General features: G+C 38.3%; 1 protein-coding gene across 5 annotated transcripts in view; it reads right to left on the bottom strand.

The window, feature by feature from the left end:
* FBXW11 (F-box and WD repeat domain containing 11) overlaps positions 1 to 12,850 on the bottom strand; it is a 120,086-nt gene that overhangs the window by 37,829 nt on the left and 69,407 nt on the right. For 4 of the 5 annotated variants that reach the window (XM_042946748.1, XM_042946729.1, XM_042946738.1 and 1 more), the window contains 2 exons: positions 6,488 to 6,550; positions 3,207 to 3,432 (listed from right to left, as the gene is read on the bottom strand). In XM_042946748.1, coding sequence (XP_042802682.1) covers positions 3,207 to 3,432; positions 6,488 to 6,538 — 277 coding nt within the window. In that variant the 5' untranslated portion in view covers positions 6,539 to 6,550. The remainder of the gene's footprint in view (positions 1 to 3,206; positions 3,433 to 6,487; positions 6,551 to 12,850) is intronic. The other variant, XM_042946758.1, reaches the window with a different exon arrangement.

Genomic DNA, 12,850 nt, shown 5'->3' with positions numbered 1-12,850 from the left:
GCATATCATAATTATCACTTTTTCCACTGAACCAAAAGGAGCCAGAGACCACAAACATTTTCCATTTTCCCTATACTGACAGGTATGATATTCACAGTAAGCATTAAAAAGCGAGAACTACAGACAATTTTTATAGAATTAATGGTTTTCCCAATCAAAAGAAGTCTTAAGTTGACAACTGAAACAGAGTAAAACTTCAAACTCAAGATCATCTATGGTAAAAGTTCAACACCAAACTAGAATAGTGATTACTAAGTTGCTCCATACATTATTAAATTTAAGTATGCACGTACACATGGACCAGTTTCTCCCCTAATACTCTTAAGGCAGGGTCTGTGTTAAGGAACTAATGCCAGGTTTAATCCAAGTCTACTAGACACGAACACAATCAACTTGGCCAGCTTGTCCCCAGCTATTAGATTCGTATGTATGATATATAGTGACATATGTATATATGTTCAGATCAAATCCTGTTAAAACAAATAGCATTTTAACAAAAATATTTCCATGTCCCAGCCAATGGTCCATTCATTTCATGTAATATTCAATACCACAAAATTCCACTTTAACAGAGATATGGACAATGCCTTAAAATTCGCTGTAATGAAAACTGAATCGTATGCAATTATACTAACCATATTTATATACATAACACATGTTCATCTGTTCTGTCTCTTCTCCAAGACTGTACACTCCCCAAGAGAAGGGGTTGCCTCTGGACTGCACTCTGCAAATCAAGAGAACTTCAACAGTGCCACCTTGTGGATATTCTGTAAATACAAGGTGAGTTTCCTGGCACTCTAAAATGTTTGAGAAGCAAATTACAGGCAAAAATAAAATAAAACCAAAGCAGCACAAAGCAAGCACACCAAAAAACAACAGGTTTCCTTGAGCAAAATGGAGGCATAGTTTCAAAGCACTTATGAGGAACAAGTACTATCATCGAATATTTAACTGTCTGATCTTTTCTAGATATGAGATGGAACCTGAGTCCACAGAAAGGCTTGGCTGCTGGAGGTTCTGAGTTCTGGCACTGCTCATACCAGAGAGACGGCACCACATGGTCAATCACCTTACTTAAACTCACTTATAATTCTCTCCCCCTGAACCCCTCACCCTCCTTCCCTCTCATACAATTAAAACCATATCTGTTTCCTCCTTTCTCCCTATCATAAATAACTGGGCTGTAAATTGGGTTGTAAACATGTATTCTATACTATGGCCAATAAGAATTTTCCAGAGTAATCCTAGCAATTTCAGCCTTTGCACTAACTTTTGAACCAGCCCCCACCATCACCCACAATTCAATCACCACAATAACCAAGATGTATGATCTTTGTCATTTCATGAAATTTCTCTGATCCTTGGCTTCCTGGTCTATAGAATGAGAAAGAAGATTAAGTGATGGCTAAGATCCTTCGTAGTAATTAAATACTACACAATTCTAGAAAGAGAGGGTTCTTATTTTCTTTTCTAGAAATACTAATGAATGAAATGGAGCAAACAGTGCTATATTTCAGCATAAAATAAACCAGAAGAGTCAAAATTTCCTAAGCTAACTCTCAAATATCCTTACACTCCCACTGTAGAAAGTAAATTTACACATTTTGGAAGAAAGATTCGAAATTCAAAACTGGCCTTTCAATTTGCATGAGACCTGAGAACAGCTCCTATTTGCCATGAAAATACTTAGATCATGGAGTCCTGATGCACTGTAAATCACAGACAAGCTAAGGAAGGAGCTACTCTTTGAAGAGAAGAGCTCTTCTTTGAAGAGAAGCTCTGACGGGACAGGGCTGGTGGCAATGGCACTTTTATCCCTGGCTATTTCTAGGTCTACCCTGGCATGGCAGTTATAACCTCTAGACCACAATGACCATTATTAGAAGAAGCATTCTGGCCAGCATTCTCTTCAGAAATCTATCTTACCTAGCCAAATTTAAAATTAAAGTTAAAATCAAAATTAAAGTAAGAAGGAGAAGAAGGAGGAGGAGGAGGAGGAAAAATAAAGAGAGAAAAGACAGAATTAATGAGTGATCAAAAATCAAAGTGGGCATAAAACAGGCAGAGCACAGAGGCTTTTTAGAGCAGTGAACCTATTCAATATGATACAATAATGGCAGATACATGTCATTACACATTTGTGCAAACCCAAAGAATGCACACCAAGAGTGACCCCTAATGAGTATGGACTGTGGGTGATAATAATGTGTCAATGTAGGCCCATGTGTCCCAGAACAAATGAGCCACCTGGATGGGATGTTAACGGGGGAGGCTGGATGGGATGGTGATAGTGAGGTAGGATGGGGATATGGAGACTATATGAATTCTCTGTATTTTCCATTCAATTTTGCTCTGAACCTAAAACTACTCTAAAAAAATAGTTTCTCTCTCTCTTTTTTTTTTTTTAAATCAAAGTAAACTTAACCAGAGGAGTATGGGGATGGAAGGAAGAGGGAGAGAGAGAAACAGAGAGGGAGGGAGAGAGAAAAAGAGAAGTGGTGAGGGAGAAGATCCAGAAATAAGTTTTTCAAAAAACGTAATAAAGACATGCATCAGTTTTTCCAAGACATTTGTACCATTCCCTACCCTAAGTGTCATTTTAAGTACAAATGAACATCCTAAACTTTGGGACACTGCTTAAACATAAATGCTGTAGGAAAAATTATCTCATATATTTTTTAAATTACTTATAAAAGCAAAATCCAGATTATATATAGGCTACATCAAAACTAACAGCATAGGGATGCCTGGGTGGCACAGTCAGCTAAGCATCCAACTCTTGATTTCAGCTGAGGTCTTGATCTCACAGTTCATGGGATCAAGCTCTGCATTGGGCTCTGTGCTGACGGTACACAGCCTGCTTGGGTTTCTCTTTCCCTCTCTCTTTGCCTCTCCCCCACCTCAAAATAAATAAACACTTTAAAAAACAGGATAGCATTAGCTCATTAAACTAAATTAAACAATGGTATGACCAATGATCAACACCACTAATCGTGGCAACTGCCTACATTTCCTATACAGATCCTAAATTATAACTCCTTTTCCAATGCCATAATAAAATATAGTATGGGTACCAAAGAAACTCACACTGTAGTCACACTGTACTCATTCATTCATTTCACAAATATCTACTGACTTCTGCGTAGGCCCTTGGACTAGACATTCTTCTACGGCTCAGCCTTTTAAAAGACAAGTACAGTTACCTGGTAAAGCGGTAATAAAGTCCCGCTGCAACATGGGCTTCAGGTAAGAGTTAATATGTCCATGCTGATAATGACACATTCGTGAAATAAGGTGTTCCACAAATTCCACTTGATCTGATTCAGACCACTGGTCAAAATATTTAATACACAAGTCTTTTTCTTTTTGATAGTTTCCTTCTGATGGCCTCTTTCTGGAGACGATCACAGATGATGTTCCATTACTTATCTATTTTAGAAAAATAAAAAAAAAATAATTAGTTTGACAAGGAAAAAAACTCTAATTAGTATTTTATTGGAAACATTTTTCACCCTGTGTATTTAATCTTAAAATACCAGCTATACCCTGAAGCCAAACTCATTCCTTTATTAATTCATTCATGAAGTAATTTAAAATGTATTTAGGGCCTCAAATTAAGTCTCTAAAGTAAATGTCAAATTTACAGCTATTTATAAAGCTATCTGGTGTCCCAAGTCATCATTCTCCAATGCTTATGCCAAAACCATGTGGTTATTAGATAACCAATGTCAGAGATATCTTAGAGAACGTGCTCAACTTGGCAAAGTAGCAACTGATTGACTATTAGTAGTTTGCTTTACTTCTTCAAAGATCAAAGTCAATGCTATACTCATCTAGCCAATGGTTCTCACACCTGTGTGTGCATCAGAGTAACAAGAGGGCTTCTTAACAGACAGACTGCCAGGCTCCACCACAGACGTCCTCATTCTATAGGTCTGGAGTAGAGCCTGAGAAGTTGCAAGTTCCCAGGTGGTACTGGTGCTGATGGTCCGGAGAATGCACTTTAGAGACCACACTTTGAAAACCACTGGTCCATTTAATGAAGAAATCTGAAGGCAATTCAATCTAAAAATTGAACCCATCTCCAAGCTGTTACCAGAGCTACTAGACTGCTAGCAAATAACAGTTTAGACTTTCACTCCTTTTTTTTCTTCACCTACTCTGAAAGCAACCCAAGGTAAACCACATACACCTCAAAAGATTCTCATCCTATAGAGTTGGTCGATGATATCCCACAGACTCCTATACTACCTATGCATCATTTCTCCTCAAAGCTACATGGATGATGGTTCTTGCATAAAACCAGTATATTTCTTAAAAAATAAAAACTACATATACTTTATCTGACAACCGCATCAAAAAAAAAAAAAAAAAATTGGAATCCCCAGACTGAAGCCACAACTGCCACTGGTGCTATGAGGCTCAGTAACATCCCTATTTAAAACCAAAATTACTTCAATGTTTTTGTCAAACATTTGCCAAGCTATCTACCAGTCACTCCTTTGAGAGCCCCTTCATGTATAACACCAGAAATAGCCTAGAAGAGAATTTTGAAAACTGAAGAGTTATATTACAGACATGCATTAACTCCATGCATGAGCTTATCTCAGAAGTTTTACACAGAAAAAACCAAGAGCTTTGTTACCACTATGTCCCCTAATTTAACTGAATCTATCCCAGAAAGAAGACATCCTTCATAAATAACCAAAGGAGTCTGACTTTCCTTATTAAAATCTTATATATCATACCTCTCTGCAGCAAGTTTTTATGTCCACATTTAAAGGTACATAGTGAGAAGGCATTCACCTCCCATCCCATTTATCTGACTACCTCCTTCTCTAGGAATGTTTTTCCCCCCCTGGAAATTGGATGGAGAGCTCACTGACACTGGGTACCACCAGAGGGCAGCATTGAACAGAAATTTATCATGCTGCTTGTAGTTAAGACCTCTATCTGACAGAGCCCAAAAATCAACGTTCAAAACAGTCAGAAGTGAAAATTCTTCATGGTGGTGAGTATCAGCTAGTATAAGGGACATCTCTGCTACTTTTAAGTATAAGGATGTTGAGTATAATGTTATAGTAACTGCCCGACTATAGGCAACTTGGTTAAAGCAAATAATAATACATCTACATAAGGTACTATAATGAAGCCATTAAAATTAGGTTTATATAGTAACATCTTAATAACAAGAGAACATGTTTATGAAACAATATTAAGGAACAAAAGACAAGATGCAGAATTTTATACAGCATTACAATCACGGTTAGTTTGTGCAATGGGGAACACACAAGACAGAATAAAGGATATATTAAAAAAAACAGCCATATTTCCTTCCTCCTTCTTTTCTACATTTTACTCATTGTAACTTGTCAAAACTTGCTTTCCTGACAGGTTAAATATATGGTAACAACTTGCATTTGTGTACTGCTTTATAATTTCCAAAATACTTTCACATCCGTTATCATTTGATAAGCAAAGGGATTATTATTTCATTTACAGAAGGGTTCTTAAACATCTAACTTCCCTACAGCACTGGTATACCATTAACTAGTTAACTAAAAGAACTTACGAAAGAAAAACTGAAAGCCAAAATGTTAAGAACCACTGTGAACTGAAAAATCAATAGTCAATGAAGAGAACCCTATCGGAAAATACGGAGCACGAAGGAGGAACAGACATCAAGCTGCACACAGTTCCCCCGACGCAGTGGCAAGTGCACAGTTCTACAGCACATTTCCCATTTCTACTTCTAGCCACCTGCTGAGCCCAGATTTTCCTGACATTGTTTTGCTTTGCTTATTTCATCGTAAATTTGTTGGGCATACTTTATTCTTGCTAACTCATCTACTCCTCTCATTTCAAATCAAATGAACGCAGAGAATATTTTTAACATTATTCTCTTCATCTTTAGGTTTATTTGCCTCTTACTGTGTCTTTCTGAGGGGCAAAGTTATTTGCACCATAATGGTTGATGGAAAGATCCAATCATGAAACTTTACATAGCATCCCTCCCCATAGCTAGCGCAAAAAAAAACCCCTGGGGAATTGGGAGGAAAACTGGCAGGACTAAAAAGAACCAAGAAAGAAGAAAGGAAAGGGCAAACTAACAAGAAATGGGGGAGAAGGATGAGGGTAGGGAGACAAAATCACCAATGCACACACACTGGTATGGCACGGTGCTATTCTGGTGACAAAGGATGCCACCACTGACCATCTTTGGCTTGGACTGTGGCGACAAACTGAGTATTTTAGGCTACAGACACTTCAGAATCTTTGTAGCAACTCCAAAATTTTTTACTATTAGTAATGACACTTCCCTGAGGAACAGAAGATAAATTAGAGTGAATTCCGAAACTAGCAAAATTGCACAAAAGAAAACAAAAATGCTTGCTTGGCTCTAGTTTTCATTGAGGACATGAGCTGAGGGAGCATCTTATCTATAGTAAGTCAACTGCTCTTATCTGTGCGTCGTCATTCCTACCTGCCAAAGAGTATTTTTCTTTGGGGACTCATCTTCATTTTGATCCTCCATAACTGAAGTGTTCTAAGGGGGGAAAAACAGGTTATTTGAATTATGCCGAGTTTTGCAAATCCTACACCAAAATATAATTTTGAAAACCCAAAGTAGAATGTACCAACACCAACCCAAGAACTATTTGGCGTGTGACTAACAGATGCCATTTTGGGGTCAAAAGGGTTGTGCTCATCTTCATACGTCAGTCGAAGTTACAGTTAGTTGCTGGACAAAACTAAGCATAAAGTCTTTATATATGAAGGCTGGGCATACTTAGAAAACAAGCTAAATTATGGGACTGGGGCTGAGGCTCTACCTCAACATCACTGTTATTCTTTTAACTTGTGGCAAGAAGCCACGGAGACCCACTTAGTTCTTTGATTGCACAAACATTTACTAGAATGTCTGCTATTCAGTAATCCATCCCAACCATCACCTGCATTTAGTACTGCCAAGCTCTGGAAGTCCCCCCTTGCTTTTCTCTTTCCTTCCTTGATAACCTTGTTTTTCTAGACCGGCTTTGCAATCTCCCTTAGCAAGCACCAGTGGTGGGTGCACCAACTTCTTCCCTGAAGGGGAGGATGCTGGTAGCCAGTAACAATCTGGCTTGCCTTGGGAATGCATCAGCTTTTGATTTTTGTGTTTACCGCACAAAGAGGCACTGTGCGATTATTCTTTCTGGTGACCTAGTCGCTCAATAGATGCCCATTAACTAGAGATTATACATGATTGGATTTTCCCTTTTGAAGCTCCTACCTAATGGCTAAATGGAAACTTAATGAGAAGGGGAAGTGGGAGAGTAGTGCTCCGAAAGGAATAACAATTCAAGAACCTCTAAGATTCTTTCCCAAACCTAAAGTTCTAAGATTGGGGTACAAAAGATAAACTATAACACTCCACAGTATTATTCAAAAGAATCCTATAGATCTGTTTAAGTCACTGGTGTTTACAAGATTCTGTTTACTGCCTTTAGGGATAAGCCTATCTCTCAAAACTTCCCTATTTTTCCTTTGTTTTCTTCAAGTCATAAAATGTTTGCACCCACACAGTATTTCCCAACGTGGGTAATGACAGAAGAATCACTACAGAACACTAGTACTTTGCAGGTCACATAGCTCGCTCTGATCAGGAATACAGTATGTAGTACAACAGTCAAAGGCTTTGAAACCAGAGAGACGTTGCATTTGTGAGGTGGTCACTTATTCAGTGTGTGTGTGTGTGTGTGTGTGTGTGTGTGTGTGTGTGTGTGTGAGAGATTCTGAGTAAGGTCTTTTACCCATGGACAAATACAAACCATATAGAGGTACTGTGGGATGGAGACTCCCCAGCACAGTGCTTGGTGTGTAACTGGTACTCAAAAAATCATTCATGCCCAGCTTTGAAGATGCTTACTTTCCCTTAAGTGTTATCTTCTCACACTTTTTAACCTCAGGCTTTGACAGAATGGCTCCAGATGGCTGCCTGTAGAGAAAATCCACTGGCTCCCTCAATAAAATCTTACAAGTCCCACAGTGCCAAGGTCTGCAATGGGGGAGAAGGGCAAACGGTCAGGGTTCCCCGTATGTGAAAGCCAACCATGAGCTAGAGAGGAAGACACTGTGTCCAAGAGTCCAAAACAGGTCTAGAGTAGACGGTAATAAATGATCCTGAATGGGAAGAAGAGGGTGGACAAGAGAAAAACAGAAGTAGTACTTCTCTCTCCATGTAATTTTCCTTTTACTGCTATCTTGAAGGACTTAAGATTCATAAAGCTGGCAGGGGAGTGAACAAAATGGAAACAGTGACTTAATACATCATCTGCTGGGTCCAACTAGTAGTTACAAAGCCATCCTTGCAAGGTCACAATGTCCTGGGTTCTAAGAGAGTAACAAGAAGAAACCATGGCTGGAAACATGAAGAGTTAAGCGTATAAAGTAGGAGAAAAATGGCAAGTCCCTGCCCCCATCTTCAGGCACCGGAGGAAATGTATGAGGAATGCATATATGTAGGGTTTTAAACTAAAAACTTTTGGGGCGCCTGGGTGGCTCAGTTGGTTAAGCATCCGACTTCGGCTAAGGTCATCATCTCACAGTTGGTGGGTCCGAGCCCCATGTTGTGGGGCTGACAGATCAGAGCCTGGAGCCTGCTTCAGATTCTGTGTCTCCCTCTCTCTCTGCCCCTCCCCCATTTAGGCTCTGTCTCTCAAAAATAAATACAATGTTAAAACAATTAAAGTAAAAACTTCTGTTATACAGGAGTCTGAACCCACCAGAACTCTTCTGACCTAAGCTACCTAAATACTTTCCTTACTCAGGGAGGAAATAAAAAGTCAGAAGTCCCTACAGATTACACAAGAAACAACTGTCTTTCTTCCTTTCACTCATTCCAAAACAGAGAAATGGTGTTTATTTATACAGATGAGAAAGAAACAACCCCTCTGATAAAAATAGCAACTATTCTCTTAAGGCTTGATAAAAGTGGATAAAAAGATACGATTTAATAAAATTGTATTTAATAAAGCCCTGGGGTGGCCGGAATAGCTCCCCCATCATACATATCTTTTCAACTTCTCTTATAAAGCCCTGAGGAGAAGCTGCCAAAGGGAAAATGCTACTCTGAAGCTACATTGATCAGAGGATCATTTCCCAAGAGTCTTCCAGGTGACACAAGAGATGCTCAGAGAAAAAAGGGTCCCTTGGTCTAATAAAATCTGACAAATGCTATATGCTGCACAAACACTTGCTCTCTCCCTCCCCACCCCCAAAGTTAAAAACCACTTCGTTAAGGGGCACCTGGGTGGCTCAATCGGTTAAGCGTCCGGCTTCAGCTCAGGTCATGATCTCACGGTCTGTGAGTTTGAGCCCCACATCGGGCTCTGTGCTGACAGCTCGGAGCCTGGAGTCTGCTTCAGATTCTGTGTCTCCCTCTCTCCTTGCCCCTCCCCTGCTCATGCTCTGTCTCTCTCTGTCTCAAAAATAAATAAAAACATTTAAAAAACACAACACTTAAGACACGAAAGGTTCAGAGATGTCTCGTAAGTAACAATCAGGTTAAGATAGTTTAACCTAGCTTTCCCAAGTTTGTTGGACATGGACACCTCTCTTATTATAACAATACCTCATTTAACAAGAGCTCAGCAAATACTGGAAAACACTGGACTAGGGCAATAGCATGCAGAAGTCCTCCCTCCTCTCACTTCACCAGACCCAGGTTTCTGGGAGACAAAGGAAATGACCACTTTGGTAGGCACAAAATATTCCGAGTCTCCTCTCATCTTTCCCAGACTGCTTTATGAGCTGAGTCTATGTGTAGGTACAATAAGCTCTAAGTCGTGATACATCTTTGCCAGTAGGTGCCACCAGCTAAGAGAATATATTTCACTTGGAAAAATCTACTTTAAGAGTTACATAAGAGAAATACATTTCCTACTTTTAAAATGCTACAAATTCGGCATTATGAGTTTCATGATAGAAATGCTTATACAGGGGCACCTGGGTGGCTCAGTAGGTTAAGCGTCCGACTTTGGCTCAGGTCATGATCTCAAAGTTCGTGACTTCAAGCCCCGCATTGGGCTCTGTGCTGACAGCCCAGAGCCTGGAGCCTGCTTCAGATTCTGTCTCCCTCTCTCTCTGCCCCTTCCCTGTTTGCACTTTCTCGCTCAAAAATAAACAAACATTAAAAAATTTTTTTAAAAAAGAGAAATGTTTATACAACATAAGATTTTCATACAAAAGGAGTCTTTACTCTTTGGAGGAAGCAAAAATAAAAAAAAAAACACAAAGGATCTGGAAAACATGGGAGCATTGTGCCATTTTCTTTAGTGTTTTAAAATTGGGGGACTTAAGACATTAAGAATGACAGACATATAATACAAAAATGCTATTAGCTAACTTCATTGGGTCTCTAATCTAGGCTTGTTTCATACATTGCCTTTTAATCTTGAGGAAAAAAATATGAATGTATATATTGCAATTTTACAAAAAAAAATGAGGAACAGATAAGTAAGTGATTAAAAGTCACAAAGTTGGTAAATGAGAGATGCAGGAATCAGATCTAGGTCTGTTCTAATCAGAAGTCCATGTCCTTTCCGTACAGAAAAACACATCTCAAGTATTTTCCAACTGCTGGTTGTAGCCTATGAAGTTCATTTAATGGGCCGCAATCAGCATTTTCTAATAAAACGAAATTGAATCTGGGCATTCCCCTGCTCACAAAGGTAAGCATAACAAAAATCACAAGGGGTAAATAAAAGGAATGAGCAAAACCAGAACAGGAAAATTCAAATTAAGGAAAGAAAAACTCATTATTGCACAAGGAGAACGATACTCAAGTCAAATCACTGAGTGACAAAGAGTTTTTAAAAATCTCTAAAAGTCGTAATTTGTGAAGAGGATAATGTGTACTTTTATATATACACTAAATATAAAATTCCACAAAATATATCAAGGAAAAAAGTTATTTTTTTTTTTAATTTTTAAAACACCCTTGCATCTTTGACAGATCAAGTAGACCAAACAAATAAAAGCTTGGCTTTCCATAGAACATTAAAAAAACAACCGACAGAGTATCCTAGGCCACAGAAAAAGTATCAAATACAGTCAGAAATCAAGAAAAGATTATTGTGTTAAGATCAAGCCAAGCAGAAATGTCCAAATCTAGTTTGCTAGTTACTATGTGCCACAACTTCCAAAGATAAACAGAACAATGACTCACACAAATAAACCAAACACCTCTGTGTTGTTATTGTTAATTCCACCCAGGCCCCTAGTCTAACCTAAAATTCTTTCCCCTTAAACCTAAATCTTACCAACACATTACTGGTAAATGAGATCACTGAAGAGGGAGAAACATTCACTTGGAAAAAGAAGAGACAAGCTTTTCCAAAAAAGCAGTCCCCTCTCTCATAGTAATCTCACAACTCCAGAAGGAAGAAAAACATGAACGCATCTATGCATACATGACTTTTTAAAGCAACAACTCCAGCCACCATTAAACATAGCTAATCAAAAATCTTCTTGTCCCTCCACACAAATATCAACATATAGGAACAAACCAGTTGTTTTCTTTCTACAATTAAAATAAAATTTTTAAATTTTAATTCTTTGAGAGTTTGTCTGAAATCACTGCCACGTAATTTCTGTAATGTAGTAAGTTCTGTTCCAGTTTATCTAATCTGCAGTTCTACTCAACACTTCTAACTAGGTGTTTGGCTGTTCCTGACACTACATGACAAGATCATATCAAAGTATGTAGAAGAATGAACACAGGGTAAAATTTTTCTTCCTTTCCTCACCACCAATTATTTTTTAAAAGAGGGGAATGCTTATATTATTAGATATTTTTTAAAAAATTTAAGCTACAATAATTAAAGCAGTATGGTTCTGGCAAAGCAAGATCAATGAAACAAAATAGAAAGTCCAGAAACAATCATTTATACTTACAAATCTGTGTATTTTAAAGTCAGAGTTTCAAATTGGTGAGAAAGAGATAATACTCTTTATGGGATTACAAATAAAAGATGGGGGTGGAGGGCGCCTGGGTGGCTCAGTCAGTTGAGGGTTTGACTCTAGATTTTGGCTCAGGTCATGATCCCAGGGTCTTGGAATCAAGTCCCCTGTGGGGCTCACATTGAGTGTGGAGCCTGCTTTAAGATTCATTTAGTCATTCATTCATTCATATTCTCTCTCTCTCTCTCTCTCTCTCTCTCTCTCGCTCCCTCTGCCCCTGCCCTGTGCACACACGCACATGCTCGAAAAATATAAATAAAAATAAACAAAAGTTGGGCACCTGGGTGGCTCAGCTGGTCAAGCATGGGACTCTTGATCTCAGCTCAGATCTTGATCTCATGTCTGTGAGTTCAAGCCCCACACTGTGATCCACACTGGGTGTGGAGCCTGCTTTGAATGAATGAATGAATGAATGAATGAATATAAAAACTTTTTAAAAATAAAGAAAAGTTAAAATGCTACCTCATATTACATCCCAATAAATACTATGGATACAAAGAATCAAGTGTGAAAAATTACAACCATAAAACTACTAAAAGCAAGCATACAGGAGTTTCTACAAATTCATGGAACCAGGGAAAGGCTGTCCAAGCATGATACCAAAGACAGAAATAAATGTAGATGTGATTGGATAAAAAAATTCAAACTCATGAATGTTCACAATAAATTTCAAAAACAAATACAATACATTGGGGGAAGTATTGCAATGTATGATAAATAAGTTACTATATAAATATTTCTAATAAATTAATACGGAAACCAAAACTAATACCCTAATAGGCAAATAAGAGTAAGTAGATATTTCAAAATGAGAAATTTAAATGGCCATCAAAAATGAACACCT

This window comes from Panthera leo, chromosome A1, assembly GCF_018350215.1.
Source record: "Panthera leo isolate Ple1 chromosome A1, P.leo_Ple1_pat1.1, whole genome shotgun sequence".
Classification (NCBI taxonomy): Eukaryota; Metazoa; Chordata; class Mammalia; order Carnivora; family Felidae; genus Panthera; species Panthera leo.
This window is presented reverse-complemented; position numbering and strand designations above follow the sequence as displayed.